General features: G+C 36.2%; 3 protein-coding genes across 5 annotated transcripts; 2 read left to right on the top strand and 1 right to left on the bottom strand.

The window, feature by feature from the left end:
* The first annotated feature begins 773 nt into the window (after positions 1–773).
* LOC112168316 (chaperonin-like RbcX protein 2, chloroplastic) lies at positions 774–3,780 on the top strand. Its single transcript, XM_024305442.2, has 5 exons — positions 774–1,354; positions 2,163–2,254; positions 2,869–2,926; positions 3,262–3,327; positions 3,446–3,780. The coding sequence occupies exons 1-5, from the start codon at positions 1,037–1,039 to the stop codon at positions 3,566–3,568; spliced, it is 657 nt and encodes a 218-aa protein (XP_024161210.1). The 5' UTR covers positions 774–1,036; the 3' UTR covers positions 3,569–3,780.
* A 625-nt stretch (positions 3,781–4,405) lies between these two features.
* LOC112168315 lies at positions 4,406–15,606 on the bottom strand. 2 transcript variants are annotated; one of them, XM_040506191.1, is made up of 10 exons: positions 15,121–15,240; positions 13,880–14,073; positions 12,889–13,608; positions 12,099–12,194; positions 11,922–12,005; positions 9,135–9,369; positions 8,861–9,021; positions 5,862–6,140; positions 5,652–5,777; positions 4,406–5,125 (listed from the first exon to the last, which is right to left on the bottom strand). In XM_040506191.1, exons 2-9 carry the CDS (start codon positions 13,889–13,891, stop codon positions 5,721–5,723), a joined length of 1,644 nt encoding a protein of 547 aa, XP_040362125.1. In that variant the 5' UTR covers positions 13,892–14,073; positions 15,121–15,240; the 3' UTR covers positions 4,406–5,125; positions 5,652–5,720. The 2 variants fall into 2 exon arrangements, with proteins under 2 accessions (XP_040362125.1, XP_024161209.1); XM_024305441.2 differs by lacking the exon at positions 13,880–14,073 and having other exon boundaries at positions 4,476–5,125; positions 15,121–15,606.
* A 2,018-nt stretch (positions 15,607–17,624) lies between these two features.
* LOC112204006 (glucose-6-phosphate isomerase 1, chloroplastic) lies at positions 17,625–19,231 on the top strand. 2 transcript variants are annotated; one of them, XM_040506864.1, is made up of 5 exons: positions 17,625–17,764; positions 17,864–17,985; positions 18,423–18,491; positions 18,612–18,719; positions 19,137–19,231. In XM_040506864.1, the coding sequence occupies exons 2-5, from the start codon at positions 17,980–17,982 to the stop codon at positions 19,212–19,214; spliced, it is 261 nt and encodes an 86-aa protein (XP_040362798.1). In that variant the 5' UTR covers positions 17,625–17,764; positions 17,864–17,979; the 3' UTR covers positions 19,215–19,231. The 2 variants fall into 2 exon arrangements, with proteins under 2 accessions (XP_040362798.1, XP_024200662.2); XM_024344894.2 differs by lacking the exon at positions 17,864–17,985.
* Positions 19,232–27,730: the final 8,499 nt, after the last annotated feature.

Below are 27,730 nucleotides of genomic sequence, written 5' to 3'. Positions count from 1 at the left end.
CTTTAGTGACTTGTTCGAAGTTGATATTGAAATAATCTTAGGTTCACCCTTTGGGTGAATGAACATATTCACACTCTTTTAAAATTAATGCATAATTTTATAATCCAACCATTCAAGTTGTATAAGGTAATACAAAGATTAGTTCTGTAAAATATCAATCAAATTGAAGATCTTTTAATTATTTATTTCTATGAAATACATGGACGGTTCATCATAAGAGTAGTGAGTATTATTAGAACCATCCATTTGTTTAATTCAATTAGATAATTAAACAATTTCAGATTCGATTGATTTTTTACTTAAATGATCTTTAAAAGCTAATTTAAGATATGCACCGTTGGATTATAAATTTGTTAAACAAAAGTATGTTAAATAGGAGTGGATAAGCTCGTTCATCCTAGAGGTGAACCTAAGAATTGTCCATCTTAAACTCATGTTAGGTGCTCCCCTATTGGCGACTGGTTTTCGTGAGAATCATTTCTCAAGCTACCGATCCCCGGAATCGTCTATTCGAGTTTGATATATATGGCCATATATGTGTGTGTAGCTTAATAAAAAGTATCAAATTTACATTTTATTTAGGTTTGTTTTTAGTGAATAATAGGAACCTTCCAACACTTGTGATATTGTCAATCTACCCGTGTGTGAAGGGTACGATCTTTTTTTCGTGTTTGATTTGTTGAACGACAATGTCCACAGCCTTTTTAGAATTGAAAAGAAAAGAGACTAAATTTGATTCTACTATACTTGTGTCATTGTGTGGAGTGTTTTGGACCTCAAGTTTTTGTTTGGTTAACGTTCACACACCTTCAAAATCGTCCAGATTCTCTCCCACCCACCCTTACTTGCACCAAAAGACCTTCTTTTTCTTTGTTGCTCAAGTTTTTGAATCTTTGACTACCAGTTTTCTGGGATACCCATTTCCAGATCCTTGGCATTCATCCCTGAACTACAGCTACAAACAAAAACTCTGATCTGGGCATTTATCATCATAAAGGTGCTTGCTTGCCTTCCAGCTTTTACTTGTGAGAGAAGCATGGTGGGGGCTTTATCTGTGATGGGTTCATCCGTGGTGGACTCACACACATGTCCGTGCTTGTGCTTGGATGCTCTGCCTACAACTGCCATGAATCTCAAGAGTGGAGGAGAACAGAGGAACTCAATGGCCAAGAAGCATTTAGTGAAACCAGGAGGGTCTTTGGAGTTGAGCAGTTCATTCATTGATTCAGGCCATGACAGGTGGCTCTCCATGAAAGCTCTTCCGGGTATGAGGAGGAAACGAAAGAATCGAAACTTCGTGATTGTTAATGAGCTTGCAGGCCAATATGAGGACAGCTTTGAGGATGTTAAGACGGTGAGAAAGCTTAGATTTTGGATGAACTTCATGTGCTTAATAGGAAACATGATTATGTATTTGTTGCTGGCTTGTCTGAAGGACAACCAGTTACCTGTTGTGTCTGTTTGTTTATATGGTTCACCTAGGCACAGGTTGCTAGATTTTCTTTTACAAATTCAATATTTACCTCTAAGTATGTCTATAGAATACATGCATGATTTCCCTTTATTGCATTACGCAGTTGCTTTAGTCCATTTTATGTTGGGAAGCTTACCATAATGTGTCCGCTGATTGATACCTCTAGACATGTCTAAACGTGCTTTCACTTTCTCAAATGTGTTTTTACCTTTATTATTGAATCTCAGTTGTTTATCTTTAATCTATGAGGTAACAATTAATTTTATCTAAGTTGTGTAGACAAACAACTAATAAAAAAAAAGTTGCGGGTTTATATATAAAGAAAAACTCTCTAGTGAAACCTCTGTAACATGAACCTGTCAATCAGGTGCATTGTTATTTCATCAGATCCAGAATAGCATTGTTTGCTAATTTGTGTAGGTTAGTATATTATGTCATTCTGAGTAGTACTCATGTCCTCTATGCAAAGATTGTATAGAAGTAGACTAATGCCTCTAATGCCTGTACACTTTTTCCTTTTCTAATAGAAGTTTCTTGTCTCCTATCAAAAATAAGATGTTAGAATCTTTATATTCTTCCATATTTCTCTTTTATATAATTAGCTAAGCTCATACCAACCTGACACATAAAGCTCACAAAAACAATTATATTCTTAATAATTAGCTGACTAAAATGTTTGTGCCTGCAGCAATTACTCAACTATTTTACATACAAGGCTGTGAGGACTGTCATGAACCAGCTTTATGAGATGAACCCAACACAATATAGGTGGTTGTATGAGTAAGTTAGACCATCGGATCATTTTATCATTTTTGTAAAATTCAACCTGCATACTTTATTGATGTTTGTTATTATCAATTGTCATTATTACTCAAGCATTGTTGTTTATTGCAATTGGTTGAGATGTGATTGGGCTTTGTAAATGATAGTCTTGAAACAGAGGTGAGCCTTTCAGATCAAAGTGAGCTTGTGGGTTGTTACGACAGGAAGTTTTCCATATCTTGAACATATTCACCAGAATTAAACTATCAAATTAATGACCTCATGATGGTTTTCTGTAGTATTTAAGTTGGATCAGTTTACTAATGCAAGAATTTGAAAATAAATCTAGCCACTCAGCCCACTCTCCCTAGATAAAGAATATACGCAGTAGGATATCTTGATAGGAGCACTGCCTTTCAGCCTTTGGTTTCTGACTTCAACTTGAATCATGGTTTAAGCAAGTCTGATTATTTTTCATACAATAGGATTATTTGGAGGCACTCTCTTTTAGTAAACCAAGTTGCATCTTCAACATATCTTACTTCAGTACTTTTATTGTTTTTGAGAATAATCTTACTTCAGTACTTTGAGAACTGTTCTATCTGAATCTTAATTCCTTTTTATTGCAACAGCTTTGTTGTATCAAACAAGCCTGGAGATGGTAAGCGGTTCCTCCGCTCACTTGGGAAGGTAGTTTTTTAAACCACTTATTCTCTAGTTGCTTAGATCTACTAAGAGGGAAGACATCATATTACCTTTTTATGTGTTGTTTAAGATATTAGACAAAAGAAAAAAGAAAAAAACAGAAGTTCCACTGAACTATTGTTTCCAAAGTTCCATTTTATAGAAATCTGACAATACAGATCACAATACTCAACTCTTTTGATTTCTTGGTAAACAAAAAGATTGTGAAGGATCATGCAGATGGTGTGAAAACAAAAACTTGGCTGCTATGACGATGCAATTCATTGTTACCTACAGATTTATATGAATGACATGAAATATAACCCTTTGCTAACTGACAGGAGAGGCATGAACTTGCTGAGAGAGTAATGGTCACGCGGCTTCACCTCTATGGTAAATGGGTAAAGGTAAGAAAGTTTCAAGTTTCTCTCTTTAACTATTTTTCTTCATCATCTGAAGCACATAATAACATGTAAATCTCCGACAATTTGAAAACATACTGTTCTTGGATGGACATTGATGCAGAAATGTAACCATGCTGAAATATATCAAGAAATCTCTAATGAGAACTTGGAGTTGATGCGTGAACGGCTTTTTGAGACTGTGATATGGCCCTCAGATGACTCAAACACAGAGAAGATTGGCTAACCGATTGCAACTTCATTGTGTTGTTGAGTTTTCCTTATTCCTAGTCTAGGTATTTCCCGTTATATACCCACTTCAGTTCCTCAGGTTGATTAGTATTATTTTCTACCAACTAATAAGTTGCTCAATATTTATTCTGTAAATTGTATATAGAAGATCCACCATTTTATATATCTTCCACAGATATGACTCAGATTTCTCTTCGAAAAGAAAAATAAACGCGTAAGATAGTGATCAGGTTCAAAGTAATTTTAAGGATATATGCTCTGCCATTCTACTGGCTATGTATGCACAATTCAGTAACATTATCAATCACTATAGGTAAACTGGGACTTGTTTTATGTCATGAAGTCTATCAGCAGGGACTTTTGTTATAGTTCTTTTTAAGTGATTGATTTTCCAGGCATCAACTAATTTGTCTTGCATGTTCCGAGGGAACAAGCTGAGCTGAACGAATTATGGCATAATTAGAGTTCAATCTTTTGTTAACACTAATATTGTTGGGGCACACGCTGTAGGAGTATAGGGTTTGGAGTACAGCAAAACCGACCGGTCATAACTCGAATGTTTTATGTTGGTAAACCAATTTTTGGTAACTGAAAATCATTGAAACTAAAATAGAAAATTAGGGGAAAAGTTTGTTTGATTTTGATAATTACTGATTAGTTCAATATTAACTATAGATAAGTAAGTTTTCAATACACAAACATGTAGGATAAGAAATATTAACATACATATTGTCCACTTAAAAGAGTATCTATACGCTCCCCTTAGTAATAATAGGAGTAAATAGGGAGCGTAAACGACACTCAAGTACAATATTCCTCGCATCGACCATGATTTGTGTAAAATTCAGTAGATAACAAAATCCGTGCACTGCAAAATGCTAGTGACCCAATATCCCAGAACATTAGTTAAAGATGTGGTAGTATGGATTAGTTTATTTCAAGTCCCACTCAAGAACTTATTCTCACTTATATCAAAGTAAGATCCAATTCTTACACCTCCGGTCAAGATTCAAAAAAATACATATTACTTCCTAATGGGAATGTAGTGGCTTGCATATTCTATAAAGATAACTAGGGCATTCTTCCACACACGGCTGTACAAAGTTTGATCTTTTTGGAGAAAAAGGGATTTACAAACTTTTGAAGAAGCGTAACCAAGCTTTGTTGCTTTGGAACAAAGCTGCCCTACCTCGACCACAGTAGCATCAGCTCATCCTTGCTCAATACAGTGCCATCATCGATGCCCCGGAGACATTGATGTAACAACATGCCACCAATACACTGGTCTCATTATACATTTGGAACTAAAAGATTGCAGCTCTATACAGCTTGTTTACAAATATGAAGACTGATAAAACAGTATCTGACAGACATAGGATTTGAGTTGGGTAAATACATCCATCTTTTGATACATTACATGGCGCAAGTGTTCAAAAAGAAATACACAAGTGGAACAACAGATTTTGAAGGTAACCTGATTAGGAGTACTGACAAAATTAGAAAGCTTCCACACTGCTCTAACTTGGAAAAATATAAAAGCAATGTGTTACACCTGCAATGGGAAACATACCAATGTAAACAAAAATTTAGCTAAATTGACCTCCAATTCAAATTTTTTCATACCCTACTTTTCAAGGGATAATAGCTTCAAATGCAACTAAAGGTAACTATTATACTCGGACAACAGCAACAATGACAAAATATATCACAGTGAAGTAATGTATGGCTGGAAAAAAAATTACTGATGAAATAAATACAATCTCTAGGACAGAAAAAAACAATTAGTCATATAAAGCTCACTAGCCTATAACCCTTCATATGTTGAACGAAACCATAACAAAATATCATATTTATTCCATTGTCATCATACAAGCCATTCAACTTGGCTTTCAAATGAAATAAAACAAAAAATTTTCTATTCAATACAATAGATACAGAAGTTGTCATTTTGAGAGGATATATGATCTTGGCTTTTATTTTAGAGATGTTTGGATTGAATGATATGATGCCCGTGTTTCGCTTTTATGATAAAGTGGTGACTTTTTTATCAAAATGAAGTCATTGTAAATGAAGCTTACCATGACATCAAAACTAACTACAGCTGCATCAGTAGTCCTTTTCTTGCCACTGGTTCAAGGGTACAAAAATCATGTTGAGCCATCACTGAAGGTCTTAAATTGCCCGAGTGCTGATTTTACCCGAAGCTGTGCCACATGATGAATCAGATAAGATTTAACAGAAGATCAAAAGCATTGGATAATAACAAATTTGAGATAGAAGATGACAACCTTAACGTCTAGGCAAGGATCACTGGCCATGCTCTTCACTTGAGAAACTATGCCAGCATTGTGTAGTTTTACAAAACGGCTAAATGCATTAGGAGTGGATGGAAAAGTAAGATTAACAATCGTCCAGACAGCAGCTATACGTAACTGGCTTTCATTACTCTGCAGAAACTTCAGAATAAGAGATTGGGCCCCATTGTCTGCCTGTGGTACTAGTTGATGCATAACAGCTTCCTTGTGAACTTCATTTCCACTTGCAACATTGCTAAGCACATACAATCCCTGTCAGAAAAGGATTTTAAGAACCAATAAGAAGTAAATATGTGTATATATGTAGGATGTAGGACAACCTAGGGATTTCAGTGTTTAAGCTCATAGAGGATGAATTTTAGGGTGATACAACTCAGTGGGGAAGGGTATTGTGGTTAGAAATCTGGGAATGAAGAGTTCTTAAAAGTGTTACTATAGTATGGTCCAGACTCACTTCAGCAAGGTTACTTGGAGTTACAGCAAGAATTCTCACCAATCAGTCGACAGATATTGTTTGAAACCACAAGCAATCTCATTGACTGCTTTTCAACAATATATAATGACCCTTATAAAGCTACAGAAGATACCAGAACCCGACATTGAATGACCCTCATTGATGACTTCTAGGAACCGAAAAGTCTAATATTAGTAACAGAAAATACATTAGAAAAACTAAAACATGTACCAATACCGCAGAATTCGGCTCTGGTACATTGAAGCAGGTACAGCTAATAAAGAGAAGAATCAAGTCAAATAAACTCTTCTTTGGTTATCCAGGCACAATTTGTAGGTGGTACGCTGGCAGGGGATCAAGGCATTATCTATAGGAGGTGGATGGGTTGACATTGGTGGTTTTGTGGTAGAGTTAGGTGTCAGAAGGTTTCTATATTACTTTGCTAGGTGGATGGGTAGACATTGGTGGTTGTATGGTCTAAGGTCCAATGTAAAGATTGAACTGATTCCCAGGTTCGAAGAAATGTTCAAAGCATGGGCATTGCTATACATCCTCTTGGTCACCTTAAAAGCACCCATACTCCTGGCATGAAGATCGTTATCCTCCTTAGGTGCCCCAAACACAAACCTCAATACACTAGCATCTGCCATTTTGTCTCTTTCTACCAGTCCTTCCTCATCACTAGCAACATCTTCTCCAACATGGAGCTCAGTTAAGTTACTTCAAAGTTTTGAATTCTCAAGAACCTCCTTTGAATTATAGAACTTGAGGGGCTCTCACAGGCATCTCTCTTCAGGCGGCAGTGTAAGCTGAGGATGGTGTTAATGCTGGCAGGAGGTCTGGAAATTGTTTGTACCAGTGTAAGTTCCCAAGTAGTGATTGTCCCCTTGATGTGGTATTTAGTTCGGTTACGCTCAATTCTGTCTTGAAGTTCTTCAGCATCTAAAATTTCGTCAGTCCTCTCTTCAAGCTGTTCTTGAGGGCCTGCTCTTGTATCTAACGCCCCTAATCGAGATGTCAAGCTATGCATGTTATACTCCTAATGCTCATGTTGCCCAATTAGAACCTCTAGCTTTTCAGTGAGTTGCAACAATAAGTTGTCTCGTTGTAGATTGGCATCAAATCCCTAAAAGGTATTCCATTATGGGTTGACATGGTGAAACCTAAAGCTCTGATGAGGTGTGAAGTAGGACAACCTAGAGGTCTATGTGTTTAGGAAGTGTGAAGCTTAGGATATAATCCATGGGGATGGCTGTTGTGGTTAAAGATATTTGAAAGAAGGGAAAGGAAGAGAATATAAGGAAATTCGGAATCACACCAAGACTCTCATACATCAATTGAGAGATATTGTTCGAAACACACACAAATAATCTCATTGACTGATCCTCAAATAAGACCCTTGTACCAGAAACCAACACTAAGTGACCCTAATTAATGACCTCTAGGAACCCTAAAAGTCTAAAACATGACCAAACAGAACATCAATCTTGAATGAAACATCTAGAAGCCACATGACAAGCCTACAGCAATTAGAAGACTAGGCAAATCTAAATGATTAAAGACTTCTACAGATTTTATTTCTCTATCATTTCATCCATTGTCGAAAGTTTTATAAGTCCACAACAATCACAGGTGTACTGATAATAGCAGTCCAAGACCTCAAGACGCACTCCACTATTCTACATGGTTAGTCTTGTGACATAATCATGAGAAATTAAACACTTCTATGCAACAATAAGTCTACCCCTAAAAGCCCTGGCATATTGATAATGAAAATATAGGGTACAGAATATGTGACATAGTTTAAAACATGTCAGCAATTCAACAATAGTGCACCCATTGGGTAATGTGTGGATTAAATAACTAAAGAATTGAACATACACTTCCAAGTTTCTACACGCAGCACTAAACTAATATTCTCTTTCACAAAACAAAACACAAACATCACCCACCTCCTACAAGTTATGCCACCGTCATTTTAAAATAATGTATCTTGACTATGAGGTTTATAGATCTTTTGTTATATTATAGTATTATAAACTAAAGAACTTGGAAACAATAGGGGAAAAAGTAGTTCTAATCACGCCTCTAAATCTATTACATACAGTTTCCTCTATTTTCAATGTTAATTATTAAATGCTTGTTAATTTTATTTTATTTTTATAGGAAACAGTAATTCATTAAAAGAAGAGAAAATTACAGAACAGTATATATGGAATTCATGACCAAAGGATGCTAGAACTGAAAAAAAAACAACAACAACAGGCCAACAGCAAATCATAGAAACTAAAGAACAACTGCACTTCAAATTCAGAAGATAGCCGAAGAAACTGATGGCCATCAACATGCATGTTTATGAGACACACCAAATGCATGTTTTTAGAAATTGCAAGAAAAGGTATTACAAATAAAATTTGCAATTTGGAATCAAAAAACAGAATTTAGATCTGAATATCACTAAAGGTCCCCAAGTAAATATAGTTATTGTATGTTATCATTCTATAGAAAGACGTCTAACCTGTATCCAAATTTCATCTCTTGAAGCACTCTGCAACTGCCTTCCAACAGCATCTAATATTATACCATCTTCAGCGAATACAAGCTCAACTGAGTTCATACATCCATCAACAAGATTGCGGATGAGTGCTAGAGCCTGCTCTTGGACAAAAGGCTCAGGGTCTGCAGGTGCACATACATTTAAGCATCGTTTATTTTCAGTACTAAACCATTAAGATAATAAGAAAAAGTTAAAACAAACTACTTTGAACTGCCACAATCAACGTTCACATTACCACAGATAAGACTTGCTAATGAGGAAGCTGTGAGCTCCATGAATATCCCTTGTTTACATATGTAGTCTGCAAGGCACATCAGGTTCCTTAAAGCCCATAAAGCATTTAATCTCAAAGTTGAATCCATTGATCTTGATAACTGAACAAGCTGTTTCACGCCTCCACACTGTAGAAATAATGACCTATGTGTAGTAAAATCAACAACAATGTTTCCAACAGCACTCAGAGCTGCAACCTGAAAACCAAGCATGGAAGAGAGATCAGCAATAAATCACCTACCTTTGTTCTACTAAATGATAAGGTAACATATTCAATCCTGATAGATGACCATAATTTATTATAGGCAACTTTCAGGTAAGTTTTATGTTAAATATTGTAATGTTTTATGTTCCATACATCCAGGATTTTTGTCATTATTTCAGGGACTTCAATGACAAAAAGGCAATGTATTTCATAGTTTCCCGGACATACTTTTTAAATTCTATAAATTCCCCAAATAAGGACACTGAACCTTCGTGACCATGAAGTATGAAATATATCACTGTAAAGAATAAAATGTTTTAAAATGCATTAAGTTAGCAGATGCTATAAAAACGGTAACCAACAAGGAAGTCAATTCAGTCCCAGAAAATGAAAAGAAAAAAAAAAGATGAGCAAGATCAAGAAAGCATAATACAAAGTGGACAAGAAGTCCACAGAGAAGAAAGTTAGGCAAACAGTCTAGACTACAGCTGCTTACCAGTCTAATAAGATAGAAGATAAACTATTGTTCCTAAGTTTCCCAGAAACAGAAGCCCAAAAGCTAACTCTTTCCCAAAGTAATCCCACCTCCTCACCACTATAAAGTTCAAATATTCTTTTATTTCTTTCCATCCAAACCACCCAGATCACTGCTAACACCCCACAACCCCAAAGGACCTTGGCCTTTTTCCATTGTCCAATGCGGAAGACTGAATTCTCCCACAATACTCCAGCCTCCCTACAGAGCTTTTTTCCACAAAGAGACAACAACTTCACAATGCACAAAGACATGATCATCCGTCTCCCCCCGCGACTTGCACAATACACACCAGTGGGTGTTTTTTTTTTTTTTTTTTTGGGTGGGGCGGGGGTGGTGTGTGGAGGCAACAATTTGGTCTCCTTTGTATCATCACATGTATTCACTGTCCGGTGCACCACAAGCCATCCCAAGATTTTAATCTTTGGCAGAGCCTTAGTTTTCCAGAGAAACTTTACAGGAAAGGACCTCATCTCAGTTCCAGAAATTATAGAACTCATAAGGCACAGACCTCTGCATGAGTTTGCTATTCGATCTGAGTGTGTATTAAACTAACAATCATCCTCCAGAACATCTTGAAATCACGTACCTGTTAAAGACAACAGTTGAGTTCAGGCTGGACAACCTGATCCGAGGCTCTTCTGAAAGATAAAAAAAATTGATCCCTTACTCGACGAAATAATGGATGGATTCTCCATGTTAATGTGCTTTTCCCTATTCAATGACTAAACATATGCAAAGACAAACTCAACTCTACTAGGCATCAAGTGCAGTTGTCGAGATTGATCCTATTTGGGAATTGGGCGTCAGGGCAGTTATGGTGCCGTGTATTGTCTTTCTGCTTTATGTCCAATCAAGGAAGCCTAAAATCCATCAAGTCTCCACTACTACTGACAGTCCTTGAACAGCCCACAAATTAGATCCTTACCCAAACCCTAACTATTCCCCTTCTAAATATCACAACCCCAAGTTTTAAACCCACACGACTTTTAAACGGTGTTGACTACATATTGTGGTGTTCACCATTTGAGTCCATAATTCCCTCAAAACCACACATAATTATGTTCTTAAATACTTTCACTTATGTATGCCTGCCCTTTTTAGCCTGCCCTTTTTACCCCTTTCAAAGAAATAAAATCACTCTTTAATACCAATAGGAAGCTTCTAAAGAAGGTAGAATTACGATGTCCGATTTGTTTTATTCAATGAACCTTGTACACAAAGTCTGTTCATTTGCACTTCTTTGCAATAGCCACCATAACAACAAACAAAACCTCACTTTTTTTCTTTTTTCAGAACAAGTTTTTGTGGAAAAAAAAAAAAAAAGCAAATCAAAAGAGTGGGTAAGGAAGCCACGGAAAATAACTAAAGCAGTAAGCTAGAGCAGTAGAATAACAGGCCCCAAAACAGAATCTCTGTTCATTTTCTAGTTCTGTGGAGTTTAGGGATTCAGAAGACACAACAGAATAACACCATGCTAACCAAAAAGTTCAGTGTTTCTGAGGGTTTCAGTATGGGTTAGAAGGGAGATGCCATATCTTACATAAGCAAATGAGAGAAGAAAAAACATCCAGTTGACTATTGACGTAATTAACATATAACCTGGGTCAGTCTGACAGCACACGAGAGAGAGAGAGAGAGAGAGAGAGAGAGAGAGAAACTGCATTAGCAGAGTTTGCCTAATCTATAGTCGAAACATAATAAAAAGTGAATATAATTAGTCAACATTTTAATTCAACTCCAGACCGTTCATAGTAGGCATGAATTGAGATCAAGATTCTTAAGAAGTCTGACTTCATCAGCTCCATTGTGTTAACATAAAGAGCTCAAAATAATAATATACTGATTGAGATGGGTATTTCACCCAAGTAAACATCAGTAACCATTTACATAGTTGATGAACCAGGATACTCTATTTCACTCAAATAAAAGGCTCAGGAACAATATGGGACTTAAGTAGTTGCCAGCTAACATGGAAACATGATATTTAGCGATAAGCAAGCAGATACCTGGACTGAAATAGAAGGGTCATCCAACAGCCGAACCAAGGGAGGGACAATCATTTCATTCATAAAATTACCTGCACACAAATTCTGAATTGACATTTTCTTAGGAAACATCTATGCCAGTATAAAATTTTAAATATCACTAAGCTAGTACGGATTATTATATTGCATAATGCATACCTTGATAGAGCGAGAGACGCATCTTAAGCAAATGCAAGCTGCAGTACGTACGTCAGAACTATCATGAGTCAGGGCTTCAGATACCAAGTTCAATGCCTATATTCAGCAATATATAAGAAGTTACAAACCAGTTGGACTTCAAACATAAGCAATTACTCATGCAAGCACTATATTATCTATGCCAAATTAACCTTATTTATTTGCTGCAAAAATTCTCACCAAGATGTGATGTGATACTGAATAACCTCTCATGATTTGCACTTCTTTTTTATACAAAAAAAAAAAACAAAAAACAAAAAACAAAATTCAATAACTAGTACAATCTGGGGATATATCCCTTATAACAAATCAAGAAAAAGAAGGAGCTAGTGATAACTGTGTAGGAAAAGATGAACAGGCATTTAATAGTGTATTTAACCATTTCAATAGTTGAACAGAATTACTTCACATTTGTACACTTTTGGAAATAAAAACAGAAAAAAAAATAAAATAAAGGAAAAACAGGTTTCAATTCTAATTATGGACTGTGCATAGTATCGTGTTGAATGAAAAGAAAAAACAAAAGTCCTAAGAACTAAAGAGAACCAACCACCACTAAAACAGAAAACAGTTGCATGCCTTGGAAAGACATAACCCCTTCAACCAACAAGCAAGATAAGGACCCCTTGTCGTGATATCTCACTGACAGAAATGAATGACTGAATGAATAGCAAATAAAGTATTATTGGCACAAAAAGTGACAATGTCATACATACGGCCATTAAGTAAATGTATCCTATATGCAACAGACCTGCAACGACAGGAATCTAGACCTACAGCTCTCCAACTTTGAGCATAGATCAGCCAGTGCCAGTAATAGTCCTTGGAAACGTTTCGGATGTAAATGATTCTTTTGCAAGTGGTTGTAGAGTTTATCAATAGCATTTGCCTCAAGTGCTATTTTCTGTAGATCGACTTTTTGAGAAATTAAACTAGAAAATGCAAAGGGAGCTTCGTCTCCAACTTGACCGGGATCATCATGAAGTTCAAGCAAGAGATGAACCAGCTTGGTTTTAATGCCCATATCTTGCAAATAGCAAGAAGAAGTGTTCCTTATAGCAATCAAGCATCTCGAAGCCAAAAATCTTGTGCGGAGATGTCTATCCTTTGTTAATTCTATAACAGAACTCAAAGCTCTTCCACTTTCACATCCCACAAACTCTGAAACAGCTTCATCATTGTCCTTCATAATTGTGGCTAGAGATTCTAAACTATTATCTCTCTGACTTGGAGAACCTTGAAGAAGGCTAACCAGCTTCTTCAAAACACCAGCATGACATAGTGCCTTCTTTTCTGTTATAGTCTCACAAGAATGTATAACTATACTTGCACCAAGTCCTGTAACATTTTCATTCTCACTATTCAATAATGAAAGAAGAAATTCCATGTTTTTGTCTTGAAGGAAATCACACTTTGGAGCCAGGTTTGATTGATAAATCATTCTTAAAGAACGTGCACCAGCGTCCACAACCTACAGAACAAATAAAACCATCCAAATGCATTTAATATAAGCAGGGAGGAAAAGATATTCATAGATATAGATGAGAAACAAGGGTCGATTCTGTAATTAATGCAGAAGGAACCATGAAAGATCAATGTTAAGAGGTCTTTAAAGAAAAGACCAAGTGTTCTTGTATAATATATTAACTAACTGACACAGAATAGATGATCACGTCCAAAGAGCATCTTTCATATATATTAAAATTACAAAAAGAAAAGGCAGGATGACTGATTGCCCTCACCGTTATTCCCATAATACAAAAGATAGATGAAATATGGAACAGAAGAGTTGCGCATCAAATGCTTCAAGAATGATTTACAAGAACTCCCCTGGTGATTCCATAAATCAATTTCTCTTGACAGGTCTAAAAAGACCAGCACGACACCCCGTAACTGAGATAATGAAGACAAAAGCACCCAAGTTCTCAAGTTCCTTCTGGAGCCAAAGAATCAACTCCGTGCAAGAATAGAGGAATTAGTAAAGTCCAGAAAAGGAAAAGTGATGATGATGATGCGATAATCTATACCCATAAGAAATCATTTAGAGTCGTAACATTTTTCTCTAATTACTTTATTGGAGTTTCACAAAAGTTTGAAAAATATCTGTTCTGCAAAAGAAAGGAACAAGATTTTTCTTTATATTCACTTCACAAGAGTCATCCAAAGCTTCGACTGTGTTTGTGTTCTTAATCCAATAAAAAGACCCCCTGAGACCACCCCTTTGGCATTTGCCTGCAACAATCCGGAAGCCAATGAAACATATCAACTTCTGATATTACAATATCAGATTGTCATTTAGCAGGTTAGTGATTGTCGCCTATGGTGGTCAAACGGTAGGCTCTATGGTTGCTTGAATTTTAAAATCTTAAGAGTGGTAGAGTTCAATATAACAGGTTTCTTGTCTTAAGGGGCAGCTCTTATCAGGTAAAATCCAAGTTCAGATTCTAAGGAATGATCCGTGGATTCAAACGAGAATCCTGAATGACTCAACCTTTCCACAGCCCCAAAACCAATATACTAGCATCCTAGATGCATTAACATCAGCCGAAATGAGTGACATTTACGAGTGGTCATACAACTAATTACTGACACTAAATACAGATCGTAAGCGTTTGAGTAAAAGTGTACTAGAGGCAGTCATCCCATCTCAACAGTCCTTGATTACTCAATAGCTTAGAAATGACGGTCAAAATAGTCTGACTACTGCAGATAGAATACATTTTTCTTTTCGTACCAGCAATGCTAGCCGGTTTCTGTTTTGGCTTAACCTAATAAGTCAATGAAAAATTGAATAATTAACAAAGTCATCTACAAGTAGCATAATACATCATTTTTTATCAATCATTTATCACAAATTCACATTTCGAAACCAGAAGCAATGAAGCAACAGAGCAAGCAAGCAATCAAATCAATCAAATTGTTTCATTAAGAACAGCATGCATCAAATTCAACACACTTTAGATTTTCGATCAAATGAAGTTACCTTGTCATCAGGATGAGATAAAAGCAACAAGAGGTTAGGGCAGGCGCCGGCATCGAGAACGGCTCGGACGCCGGCATCGAAACCGCAGGCGAAGCTTCCGAGGGCAGCGGCGGACTGAACAAGGAGATTACAATCGTGATCGGAGTGGGAGTGGGCCTGGGCTTTAGAGGCGAGGATGGCGGCGACGGCAGGGACGAGGCCGAGCTTGACGAAGGAAAGCTTCTTGGTGCGATTGCCGATGATGCGGTTCTTGAGCTCCCTGAGAGCCTTGAGCTGGACTTGGGAGTCGGGAGAGTTAAGGCGGATGAGAAGATCGGAATTGGGGCCGGTGGCGGTGGTTGAAGAGGCGGAGGCGGAGGCCGAGGCTGAGGTGGGCATCGTCTCGCTCAAACCGATCGGGTGTCATGCAATGGACAGCTAGCTCCGGAGAAAGAGCTATGGACGACCAAAAATGAACGACTTGGGAACACCCTACAAACTCAGAATGAGAAGGAAGTCGATTTTTCAAATAATAATAATTAAAAAAAATCTTATTTTAGAGTGAAATCTTTTCTCTCTCTTTTTTTTTTTTTTTGTTTTTTAGGTTAAAATTTGAGAGTGAAATTCTGACCCATGAATAATGGTAGGTTTCGGGTTTGATCTCCTAACAAACAAAACTAGATTATGTATCATTAATCTAGGATGTAATTCGAATTAAAAAGTGGTAAAAAAGAAAATCCAGTACTCTATTAGAATTTTAGTGGCCGGCGCGGTCGATACACCGTGCGCCTTCTCCATTAGTCGACTGTCTCGTCCTCATCATTTTTTTTAGAGATCACTATGCCAAAAAGTCCTTCAGACGACACGCATCAGACGACATAAGTTTTGTTTTATGTCGTCTGAGTTTTTCAGACGACATAATTTTCTTTTCTGTCGTCTGAATATACACTAAAACCATACTGGTTTAATTTGGAAAAATGGTGAGCATTCAGATAACATATTTGTGTAGTTGTAAAAGGTGGTGATTTCCTATCTCAAATTTAGATAAATGGTGAGCATTCAGACAACACTTATATGTTGTTTGAAAAGATGGGAAAAAACCCTAGCAGAAATTTTAGATTTCCCTCCAACAAGTTGAGTCTTTTCCCTCTTAAGCGCCAAACCTTATAGTTAACTAATCAATAGGGTGATATTTAGACAACATATAAGTGTTGTCTGAATAAGGTGAGTTTGACTTTTTTTGTTTTAGGTCTCTTTTGGCATAACATAAACCCTCCGTGTTTTTTTTCATTCCCACAAATTCTGTCTAAAAATCTCTCTCCTTCAGGCTTCAGCAAAACCCGGCCCCGTCTTCCTCTCCATCTCTCTCATTTCCTTCCCCAAACCCCGCAACCTCCCCAACAGCCACCGCAATCACTTTCAATCAAAAACCAACTGTCGTCGCCACTGGGCGTGGCAAACCCACCTAAATCTAGTCGCTAACCCTAATCCCTCATTCCCTCAGCCTCTATTCGAGATTTTGACTGACCCTGACCCTCAGCCTCTCTTCGACTCACTCCCTCTGTCCCTCAGTTTCAGTCGCCGCCGACCCACCGCAAAGTTCGACGGTTCGGCCTTATCTCTAAGCTAGCTCTAACCTCTCAGTCAGTCATCTCACTCCCTCAGCCTCTCTAAGCTAGCTCCTATTCGTAACCTCGAACCGCTGAACCGCCGACCCACGGCTTTGCTTCGACCCACTGTAAGTAAACCTTCTCTCTATACTTCATTGTTGGGATGTTGGTCTCCGACCCATCGATCTCCAGTTAATAGATTTGATTATTTGAAATTTCATCTCACAACTCTCAATCTCCCTCAGTCCCTCATCTGAAATGTTGTTGGACAAGGAGGTGGCGAAGGAGGTGACGAAGGCGGTGAGGAGGAGTTGTTGGAGAAGGAGGTGACGAAAATGACTCACAGTACTGATTTCCCTTTTATATTTTTGATGTATTATAGAGTTTTGATTGGGATTCTGGAAGCACACACGTCTATCATTGTTACGTCAACGTGGATGGGAGTTACAGATTCAAGGTTTGTATGCTTACCTCTCTGTTATAAGTTGAATGTTTTGTTTACATGTTTGCAAATGTATACACAGGAGGAGCAGAAGTTGATTATTAAGTGAAACAGTAATGTAGATATTATATCTTGAAATGTGCTTTCAGTAAAACAATTGATCTACTGAAGAATCAGGTGGGATCCTGCTATTTTGTTGGATAATGCAGCTTTGTTGTTGGTTGGGAATTCCAGCTTGCTTATATGACTTACTAGCTGGAGGCTGATTGCTGTTCATTTACTCATTTGCATTTGACAGTGGGATGTTACCATGTCTTCAAAAAGTTATTTATATTTTTTCACTTTTCCAGTGCCTGATTGACCAATGTGCTTATTTTCATGTTCATTTTACTCTAGCGGCAGATTTTTTATCGTCTCATTTTAATTGTTTTATGCCATTTATTTCTCATGCTCTTCTGTTTCTGTGTAGGGTGTGGCTATCACTCAAGAAAATTCAGTATTAGACAACACTGCTAGAATTGAGGGCTGGTTAGCTAGATTCCCAATGTTTGACTGGGTTGGGGGAAGAACATCTGAAATGTCTGCAGTTGGTCTTCTTCCAGCAGCGCTTCAGGTTGGTATTACAGAATTCCAATTGTACATGATCATCATTCATGTTTTTTAATTTTGTTTATTTACTTGGATGGTTATCTATATTTCATCCTTGTTTCAGGGAATTGACACATTGCTGAAGTTTCTGAATCATAATGTCAGAGTATCTGTTCAATTTTGATTTTGAGTTGTGATTCCTGTCAAGTACCTTTTCGTGGCACATGAGCTAGGTCATCTATGAGGGTTGGTATATTATAAATAATGGAATAATTAATGAAACTATTCCTTGTATTGCAATATATGAATCATGTCTTTGGCCCAGCTGCACCATAGCTTCATTGAAGTTTGATTAATGATATTCAGTATATTATATGCCTTACCCTGCCTCCTTTTTTATTTCTGTTTGAAATAGTCCATTTGCACACCAGTCTAGAACTATTATATCTGTTGCCTTTAGCATCAAACCCAATTCTTGTTGTTCTTTGCTGGTGATGTAATTAGTTTTATGTCCTAATAATAAATGATTATCAAGTCTGAGCTCCAATTTGTAGTTGAATTCCATGAGAAAAAAAATTGCAAAACTAATTGACAATAGTGGTTGTGTTGTTCTTTCTCGAGTTTACCCTGACTAAAATAAGATTGGAAGCAAAAGATATAATTTTCATTCTTTCTGCGTTCAGGTTAAGAATAATCCTGCCGCCTTGCTTGCTTTATGCTGGTATTGGGCTACTGATGGATTGGGATCCAAGGTATTGTTTGCTCAATCTATGAATGTCTTTAAATAGCGTATTTTTCAGTGTGATTTCTTTATGGTTGGTTTTAATTTCTTTCTGAAGATGTTCAACTGTTTCCCCTTTTGATTTTCTCAGGATATGGTTGTTCTTCCTTACATGGACAGCCTATTATTATTTAGTCGGTATTTGCAGCAGTTGGTCATGGAACCTATTGGGAAAGAATTTGACCTTGATAGTAATCGGGTATGTGTAATTTTTTCTTTTGTTTGGGGAATATTAATCATCCAGAAAACTCTTAGTTAGGTTGCCAATATCATGTATTTCTAGCATTTTGCATTATAATTGTTCATAATGGTGATTGGGATTCTAGTGTCAAGCTTCCACCAAGTTCTATGAGTCTTTGTTACCAAACCGCTCATAATTTGTATGTCTTTATGAATCAATTTGGATCAGTTGTTAACTGATCAAGTAAACATGGATTGTTTTCTAAGTTGAGTTGTTCAGTCTATTTGTTCACTGGATTGCTGCAGTCCATTTTTTCTGTAAGTAGTCCTCTCCAATCTCCATCGTTATGATGGTCCTGCCCTAGATTCTTCATGTGTCAAGACTTTGTAATTTATAGTTTTAGCATGGCTTGAAGCTCACCTTTTGATTTTACAGGACTTACAGTGTACGGAAACAAAGGGAGCACGGATCAGCATGAGTGAGTTTTCAATTTACTTTATTAGGTTTATCTAGATCTTGATGTAAACCATATCCGAGCCAGATACATGCTGACCAGACTCCCGATCATTATCCCTATCCAACACAGACCAGCTTGATATTCTATTCAACAGTGAGGACAAAAACGATTTTTCGAACACTTCTTATGAATAGTGCAACAGTGCTATTCTCCCTTTATACATAGAATAATTTCTTTCATCTCCAATCTCCATGCTGACCAGACTCCCGATCATTATCCCTATCCAACACAGACCAGCTTGATATTCTATTCAACAGTGAGGACAAAAACGATTTTTCGAACACTTCTTATGAATAGTGCAACAGTGTTATTCTCCCTTTATATATAGAATAATATGCTTATATCTCGTAGACTGCCTTTCTTTTTTTGTTTTGTAGACTATAAGATTAGCTTTTTGTTTTTGTTTTGTCATCAGAAATTCTTTATCTATGGTACCAGAAAGTTTAGGCTATCACTCCCTAATTTGTATGTCTAGTTGCTTCTTTGCAATCAGTATTTTGTTTTTCTCTTTTTGTTTCTCATCACAGGAAATTGAGTATTCTGTGCCTTTTCTCATTTAAGTATATTTCTCACTTTAAAATAGGACAAGTGGAAGTTATTTGTGACTTTGTGAGAATGTGATTTGAAATTCTTTCTGGGTGCTGTATTTGATGGGTGAAGGATTGGGATAGTTGATGATAAGGAATGAGGTTTTGAATCATTTTGTGATTGCTGTTGATGAGCCACGACATCCTTTTTTTTTTTTTTCCCGGCTCTCTCTTCGCTCTACTTTTCCTTAATCATCGCTCCTTGATATTGATCGTTGAAATTAAACTAAGTCGTTTTGTTTCTATGATTTTTTTTTATTTGTGTTCTTTTGGGAATTATTGAAGAAGTAGGGATTTTGACCTTCTTGGCTTATTTCAGACCAATGACTTTTTAGGGGCAGTTGCTGCAAGTAGTCCTAACTTTATTACTGGAATCCTCTTATAAGTTCTATGTTTTGTAGAATTCTGTAACTGCTGCAATTAAGTTACCTTCTCAGCTTGGTTCTTTTCTTTGTATTAACATTTGGTTGATGCCTCATCATGTGCACTTTTGTATACAGTTAACATACATGTCCCTTAGTAGTGTCATTGATGTCTTTTTGTTAATCTTCAGCAATATTCTTAATTTCAAAGCTTAATTCTATACATTAACTTCAATAGTTCACTGTTGTTCCCTTCTATTGCATTATTCTTTTGCTGATATTGATATGAGTTACAGATTCATACTTAGTGTTTAACTTTCAAATGAATCTATGGGATATTTATAGTCAGTGAATGTTGTTCTGTTGGGTTTGTATTACCTAAACAGTGAAGTGATGCATAATAAAGGATTTGATATCACTTAACTGTATCCTTTATTATGTATCACTTCAGTATTTAGGTAATCAATTTCCAGTTTCCAATTGGTTTCCTCCTCTTAGTATTGAGTATGAATTTTCCTTGCTCTTGATTTTTGTTTGCAGATTTTGAAGAAATTTTATAAGCAGTGTGATCCTGGTCAGTGCTCACTGTTTCAGTCTCCTTTTCTAAATTTTATTCCCTGCTGAATTACTATTTGTTGCTGCACCACTTTTTGTATAGATAGAACTGCAGCAAGCAATGTTTTTGGAGAGACTCCATTGATGATATTGTACAATTTTGTTTGAGATCCTTGATTTATAATGTAGCAATGGTCTCAAGACAATTGAAAACAATTTTGTCGTCTTTTTAAGTTTAGTTCTATTACATCTAATTCATTGAGAACTTTATTTGTCTAGCTAATTAGTTACTTTCAGTTTATATATTCTAGGGATGCATATCTTTTATCATCAACATGTGGTTTTTTTTTTTTTTTTAATAGCTTCAGGTTGAGTCCTTGATCTTTCCCCAAAATCTAGCAGGGTCTCAAAGCTAATGCTTCTTCTGATGCTGGAACCCAGCTCCCTATCCAGTGGAGATGTCTGTACTCTGTAGCTTTATTTCTTCAATATTTGGGTAAGTACAGGTGGCCATACAAAACAAGAAAATGCTGAAGGCTAACTTCAAGTTCACAGCCTGTTGTATTTCTTCAATATTTTGTTTATTATTCTGCTAAACTGCTTTGTCCTTGGTTGCATGATATCTGATCCAGCAAAACAAGGATATAACTTCATTCTATGTGCATATTATCTGCAGGGTTATGCATATATACTCACGCAGCCCGGAATACCTTCCGTTTTCTATGACCACTTCTATGATTCGGGTGATTCAATTCATGATCAGATTGTGAAACTGGTACAGCAGTGTAGCTAGGTAGTTCCTTTATTAACTTGTGTCTAGTAGATTCTTCATTCATTAAGCATTTGGACTTGTCTGCAGATTCAGATTAGTAGATATGAGACATTTTGAACTGATCGATGCTCATGATTAGGTTGTGTACATAAGACAATGGTGGATTAATAGAAATTGCAATGAATGATTTTGGATGTGGGTTTCATACTTTCATGAATGGGCAATTTTAATTTCCAGAATTCATGCATACCAATTGTAACAGGGGACTACTAATATGTGTTATCTCAAATTGCAAGCTACAACAAAAGCACACCAAAATGTGTGGTTGCAGCTAAACAAAAACAACACAAAAATCAAATAGAAGTCTATTGTCTTTTTGGCATTGGGACGACAGAAAATTGTAGTCTAAAGGGAAAAACAACAACATAAGTTAGACGAAAGTGTTGGCTAAAACGTATAATAACAACAAATAAGTGTGGTTGGAATCAATCACAGACAACATAAAAAGACCTCATAAAAGACCTTTCACACAACACTTAAGTGTCGTATGTATGTACCCTAGAACGACACTTAATTGTCCTCTGATGCTCTTTACGACCACATATAATTGTCGTTTAAAGTAAATTAGCACAACCTTTAAATGCTGTTGTATGAGAGAAGACACTACATAAGAGTCTTCATATTTCTTATTTAAGGGCATTCAGACCACATAAATAAGTCTTGCAAATATGCTTCACACAATAGTATTTAAAAAATACTGTGGTTGTTTTGTTTATCAGACAATACAAAACTGTTGTTTGAATGCTTTTAAAGAAACATATCACAATGTTCCCAAAATGCAAAACTCATCAGACGACACAAGACTTTTATTTTTTTATGTCGTCTGAAAAATCAGACGACAGAACACTTCTGTCGTCTGATGCCCCCAAGAGACGACACCGTACTAGACGACACATTTTTGTTCGTTCAGACGACAGAACAGTTCTGTCGTCTGATGCACTTTTTGGCATAGTGGATGGATGTGTGAAAGCTATGGTCGGTGACTGGGTAATAGATTTTGGTGGCAGAGTTGGTCTGGTTAATTATTGTTGATGGTGGGTTACTCAAAGTAATGGCTTACAATCGACAAAATCCTTCTAAGTCAGTCTTCCTTACTGCTTCCTCTGCCTTACAGAGTGTGAAGGGATATCAAGTACATGGTGGTCGAATCAGGTGGTTCTAATCTCACAACCATTGGATTGTGCATAATTGAGACTATTGGGTCTTGCAACAATGTCATTTCTTCCCTTAGTGTGCTTGGGTGACTCAATTTAGGGATTTTAGCCCATTTTCCGACTACGTATGGTTTGTTCTAGGGGTGGACCCGACTGCTTGGTTCAGTTTTTCAGTACTAACTAAAACTGTATTGAAAATTTAGTTAACCAACCATATCGAGTATCCGGTCTATCGGTTCGATTCGGTTCTCTTTCAGTTAATTTTAACCACGTTGACTTTAAATATTAATCTATATTTTCAATGAATTTTTTTACCTTTTCAATTATAATTGTACATATTTAGTAATTATCTAAACAATATCAAAATTCACAATTTAATGTGAACCGAATAACATAAACCAAAAGACAATAAGACAATTAATAAAGTTGAATATATCATAGCTTATTCTATAATTTAAACCTATAAGAAATATAAAAATAAATAAACAACTGAAATTAAATACAAGTAAAATTAAAGTTACAACTCAAACAATTTAAAAGTAGCAACGAGAAATTAAACACATATAGGAATTAAAGTATAGTTAGATTAACAATGATTTAGTGTTTGAGAGGCTACATAGAAAATATTTTTTGATAGAAATTGACCTCCTATAATACAAATATAAATGTGCGGTTCAGTTTAGTATTTATCAATTTATCATAAATATTAACAACACCAAAAGCGTCAATTCGGTTCAATTTCAGTTAGTTTTTGTGAGTTCTACTCGGTGCAATTTATTAGAGTTCAGTTCTAAAAAGTCCACCCCTAGTTTGTTCGATCTGGTTCAAATGGCTAATGGCTCTGCTGTTGTTGGTGGGGGGATGCTTATCGGCGTCCGCTAATTATGACAATGGAGTTTAAGGCTTGACTAGCCGGACCTGGCATAGGATCCCTATAGTTGCTAAGCGATCTAAATATGGGATCCAAGTGGATCCAAGTCACTTTCGGATATGATTTTAGGTTCTTACGTTTATTAGCCCTCTCTACATTTATGGGACTACATTTGGCCCATATTCGTCATTGATGTTCGGTTTGGAATTCAGAGACACGACCATGTTTGGAAAATCTTGGTTGGCTAAGATTTTTAGATTACTTAGGTGGAAGAATTCCCTCGGCTATGCATGATTCGACTTATGCATTTTAATTGTATGGTTGTTCAACTCTAAAATTCACTACACATCTACACACTTAACATTCGTAATATATTAACATTTGTGGTGCGATTAACATCTGTAGTATATTCATCCGTAGTGTAACAACTGAGGTATTTATGCATTTCATTATGTTTTTGTTTAGTTTTTCATTTTAGATGCAATTTTGCAGTCTAGTTATATATATTTTTTAATTCAATTACTTCCCAATGTAACTTTGCAGAGTTGGTTGTATTTTATCTTTTTATTTAATATAGTACTATCACTTTCCTTCAAAACACACACACACGCATAGAGAAAACAATAAAGATGCTAACCAGTAGTCTTGTAGTGCATCATTACTAACTCATGTCAGAGAATGAGGAATTTCACTCAAAAAAGTAACAAAAAAAAAATAATAATACGAGCGAGCCCTCCAAATTAACCTAATACGTAATTAATTTGGGACAATATCAATGTAATGTCAATTACAAGTAGGCCACAAACCATGCTTATCGCTATTTTAAATGGTATCTGAGCGAGCCCTTCAAATGATAATATAGACTCTAACTTACGTATTATCTGTCTATCTTGATGTGAATTTAGTTAGTGATTACTTCAATTCTCATAGACAAAAAATGGATGTAAATGAAAACAAGTTTCTTATAAGTTTGTATTTGTATTGTTTTATGCTCTCATATATTGTATTATAAGTGATATATAGTACTGTTCATATAAATAACTTATAATTGTATTTATATTCATAAAAGAGAAGTGGTTAGTATTTGTACTATTTCATGTTTTCTTGTATAATATCATAAGTGATACATAGTATTTTTCATACATATAAGAAACTTATACTTGTATTTGTATTTATCAGTGCTCTAAAACTTGGCCGCCTAGCTACTCGCCGGCGGCTCTCCGACTTGAATAATGCCAAATAGGCGTTGTTGGGAAGGCTGAAATTAGGTGGTCTCCAAGCTACCTAGGCGGTTGAGAGGGTGGACAAGCTTCAGGTGTTTTTTTGTGGTTACAAAGTATTAAGGTTTGATTTAGTCTGTGAGACTGCCTTACACTGTGTAAAATAAAGAAGATGAAGGTGAAGAAGACGAACTGTTCCTCAAAAGTCAAAATGACAACACATAGAAGTTTTATTAAAAAAAACTCACCTACGTGTCCTTTTGCATGTCAATGAACATAAGAACAAAAAAAAAATGAATGGGCTAATCTATCAGGCTTATCCAGCTTGATAGCGTACACCAAACCCAAACAATTTAGCCAATAATTAGCTACTCTTTTGTTTTTATCTATTCAATTTTTTTTTTTTGATAGGTAGAAATTGGTTCATTCAATTAAATGAATCAACAACAATGGTTAATGTAGTACATACACCAAAATAGACATAGGCCTACGCCTAAACTGGTACACACACTACTTCATGAACAATAACACACAGTCTAAAACTAATAAAAGACACTTCGCCTTCAAAGGGACATAGAGGCTACTATTCACCTCTCACCGAGCACGCAATTGTGGTACAAAAGATGAATAGCACTTCTAAGAAGACTCAAGATCTTTAGCAAGGCTAGACTAGACAAACTCGACATACTAGGACACCATTAACCAAAAAATGAGTATGTAAACCAAGTCGAGCCTATACACTTCACCAAAGATAGTGGGACTAGTTAGAAAAACTGACAAAATAAAAACTACTCAACATGGCCCAAAGGAGAAAACCAGCCCAAGGCAAATCTAGGAAAGCTGACCCAACCCAAATCTAACCCACCAGCAATAGCATGACCTGACACCAACTCAACCACATTTGTTGCTAATCTAGAGCCGCTATCATCCTCTTCGACGCCACCACCAAAGCAGCACTAAGTACACATCAACTTGAACCCAACCGGAATTGAGTCACCAACGCACTAAGCCGCTCTACAGATTACTGCCATCACCGAGGAACCATCTAAGGTCCAGGAATGAGGAACCTGTGCTGTAACTGCCTTTGCCGCATGCAAGATCGACAAAGCCGACCAGCTCCTGCAAAAATAGCCCAACCAGTAAAACTAACAAGCCACATACGAGCCTGGAAACAAAACACCACCCATCCGGCACTGCATCGCGGATCAGAGCTGTCAGAGCCTGACACTGGCGCAAGCCACAACTGGACGAGTACGGCGCTAGACTTTCGAGAACTATGCGGCTACTATTTTGGGAGAACTCGGCTCTGCTAGAGTTAGGAAAAACTATTTTATTTGAGGCTATTTTTATCTATTCAATTTTATCAATGAAAAAGTAAAAAGAGCTAAAGGTACATATAATTCATTTCTTTTGAGTGAATTTCAATATCCGTGAAATTCTAAATGCTAATATTTGCTCAAGTCTACTTCTAATTTTGCTGCTTAATTAGTTTTGTAAGTTATTAATTAAAACTACTAGTTTTCTACTTCAATTTCAAACTATGGGCTATTTTGAGTATTTTCAATCAATTTTATTACCTTCTAAGTCTTTATATATATATATATATAATATTATATACTATAAAAATAAAAATGAAAACTGTTTAGGCGCTTGTGCGCTAGTCTCTTGGCCACCGCCCAACTAGAGCCTAGCGATTTCTAGACTATAGGTGTTTATAAGTCAAAAATATTCACAACTTCAAACAATAATTTGTTTTTATTGACAGGTAAAAAAGATCATTGTATTAAATTATTTTAATCAGAGTCATACTACTAGAACCAAAAAAATAGGTCCTAATGTAGGTCAAACCTACCACTAGCCACTACTACTCCTTGTAAGATAACACTCACAAGTCTATAACTAGATAAAAATGCCTCGTCTTCAAAGAAAATTTCTTTTATTGACAACCATCACTTAGCACTCAATTGTGGTACGAATAATGATTAATACTTTTAAGAATACTCATAGAAGAGTTTATGCTAGTACAAACTTGACCACCTAGAACTTAAGCAATAGCAACCTCCTTCCCCGAACGGTTAGAGTTACCTGACTTTTTCGATAATGAGAAGATGAGAAGATTGCTCTCTTGGGATTCCACCTTATTTTACAAAGGAAAAAAAGTAAAGGAGGATTAACGGTAGTTGGCTTAGTTGGATGAGGTGGCTCAATTAAGAGTTTGGCTCAAGTTAGAGATTGTAGCTTAGTTTGTTTGAGATGTCGGCTTAGTTTAGCTTGACTATTAACACATAACTAAACATGAGTCGATGTATCGTGGGGCAGCTATCGTGAAGAAAATTTACCAATATTGCATTTGTTGTAACTTGTAAGACACTGTGCAACGATTTTCTTCATCATTGTGTCAGATTTTGTCCACTATCTAAAAAATAGTTGTTATTGTGCTTAAGTTATCCTATAACTACAACCAACTCCTTAATAGTTGTTGCAGCATGGAAAATGTCTTGGGCAATTATAATCGGTTGCTTATGACCCAATTGTAATTGCTTAAGGTTAGGACATTTTTTATAGTGTGATTAATATATCTATACTATTATTAAGAGAAGAGGATTTGTTAGCCAAAATAAAAACTTTTGACAGAAATGAACCTAGAATATTAAAAAACTTTGAGAATTAATTAAATCACAAGGACAATTATGATATTTACAAAATTTAACAAAAAACAAAAACATAACTCACGACCCAATTTTTTCCCCCATTATCTTCTGTCTGTAGTAACTTTTTTTTTTTCCTGAAAAGAAAATACTTACACATACAGAGCATGTGTGGAGAAAAGCTAGTAAGTTATAACACCAATTTTTTAGGTTTTTTTTTTTTTAATAAAAAAATTTCTTAAGTTTTGGCATTGACCTAATTTCTTCTCAAAAACCGAATGAA

The sequence above is a fragment of the Rosa chinensis genome, chromosome 5, assembly GCF_002994745.2.
Source record: "Rosa chinensis cultivar Old Blush chromosome 5, RchiOBHm-V2, whole genome shotgun sequence".
In the NCBI taxonomy this organism is placed as follows: domain Eukaryota; kingdom Viridiplantae; phylum Streptophyta; class Magnoliopsida; order Rosales; family Rosaceae; genus Rosa; species Rosa chinensis.
The sequence above is the reverse complement of the archived record's forward strand: the minus strand, read 5'-3'. Positions and strand labels throughout refer to the sequence as shown.

Bases quoted from the DNA above. Each gene is read 5' to 3' on its own strand.
- LOC112168316 (XM_024305442.2), top strand. From the start codon at position 1,037: ATGGTGGGGGCTTTATCTGTGATGGGTTCATCCGTGGTGGACTCACAC. The intron at 2,927-3,261 runs GTAGTTTTTTAA...GCTAACTGACAG, and splicing joins TCCTCCGCTCACTTGGGAAG to GAGAGGCATGAACTTGCTGA. The intron at 3,328-3,445 runs GTAAGAAAGTTT...ACATTGATGCAG, and splicing joins TCTATGGTAAATGGGTAAAG to AAATGTAACCATGCTGAAAT.
- LOC112168315 (XM_024305441.2), bottom strand. From the start codon at position 15,498: ATGCCCACCTCAGCCTCGGCCTCCGCCTCCGCCTCTTCAACCACCGCC. The intron at 9,022-9,134 runs GTAATGTGAACG...GTGCACCTGCAG, and splicing joins ATTAGCAAGTCTTATCTGTG to ACCCTGAGCCTTTTGTCCAA. The intron at 5,778-5,861 runs GTTGTCATCTTC...CATGTGGCACAG, and splicing joins ATCCTTGCCTAGACGTTAAG to CTTCGGGTAAAATCAGCACT.
- LOC112204006 (XM_024344894.2), top strand. From the start codon at position 17,696: ATGTTTGACTGGGTTGGGGGAAGAACATCTGAAATGTCTGCAGTTGGT. The intron at 17,765-18,422 runs GTTGGTATTACA...TTCTGCGTTCAG, and splicing joins TTCTTCCAGCAGCGCTTCAG to GTTAAGAATAATCCTGCCGC. The intron at 18,720-19,136 runs GTATGTGTAATT...TTGATTTTACAG, and splicing joins TTGACCTTGATAGTAATCGG to GACTTACAGTGTACGGAAAC.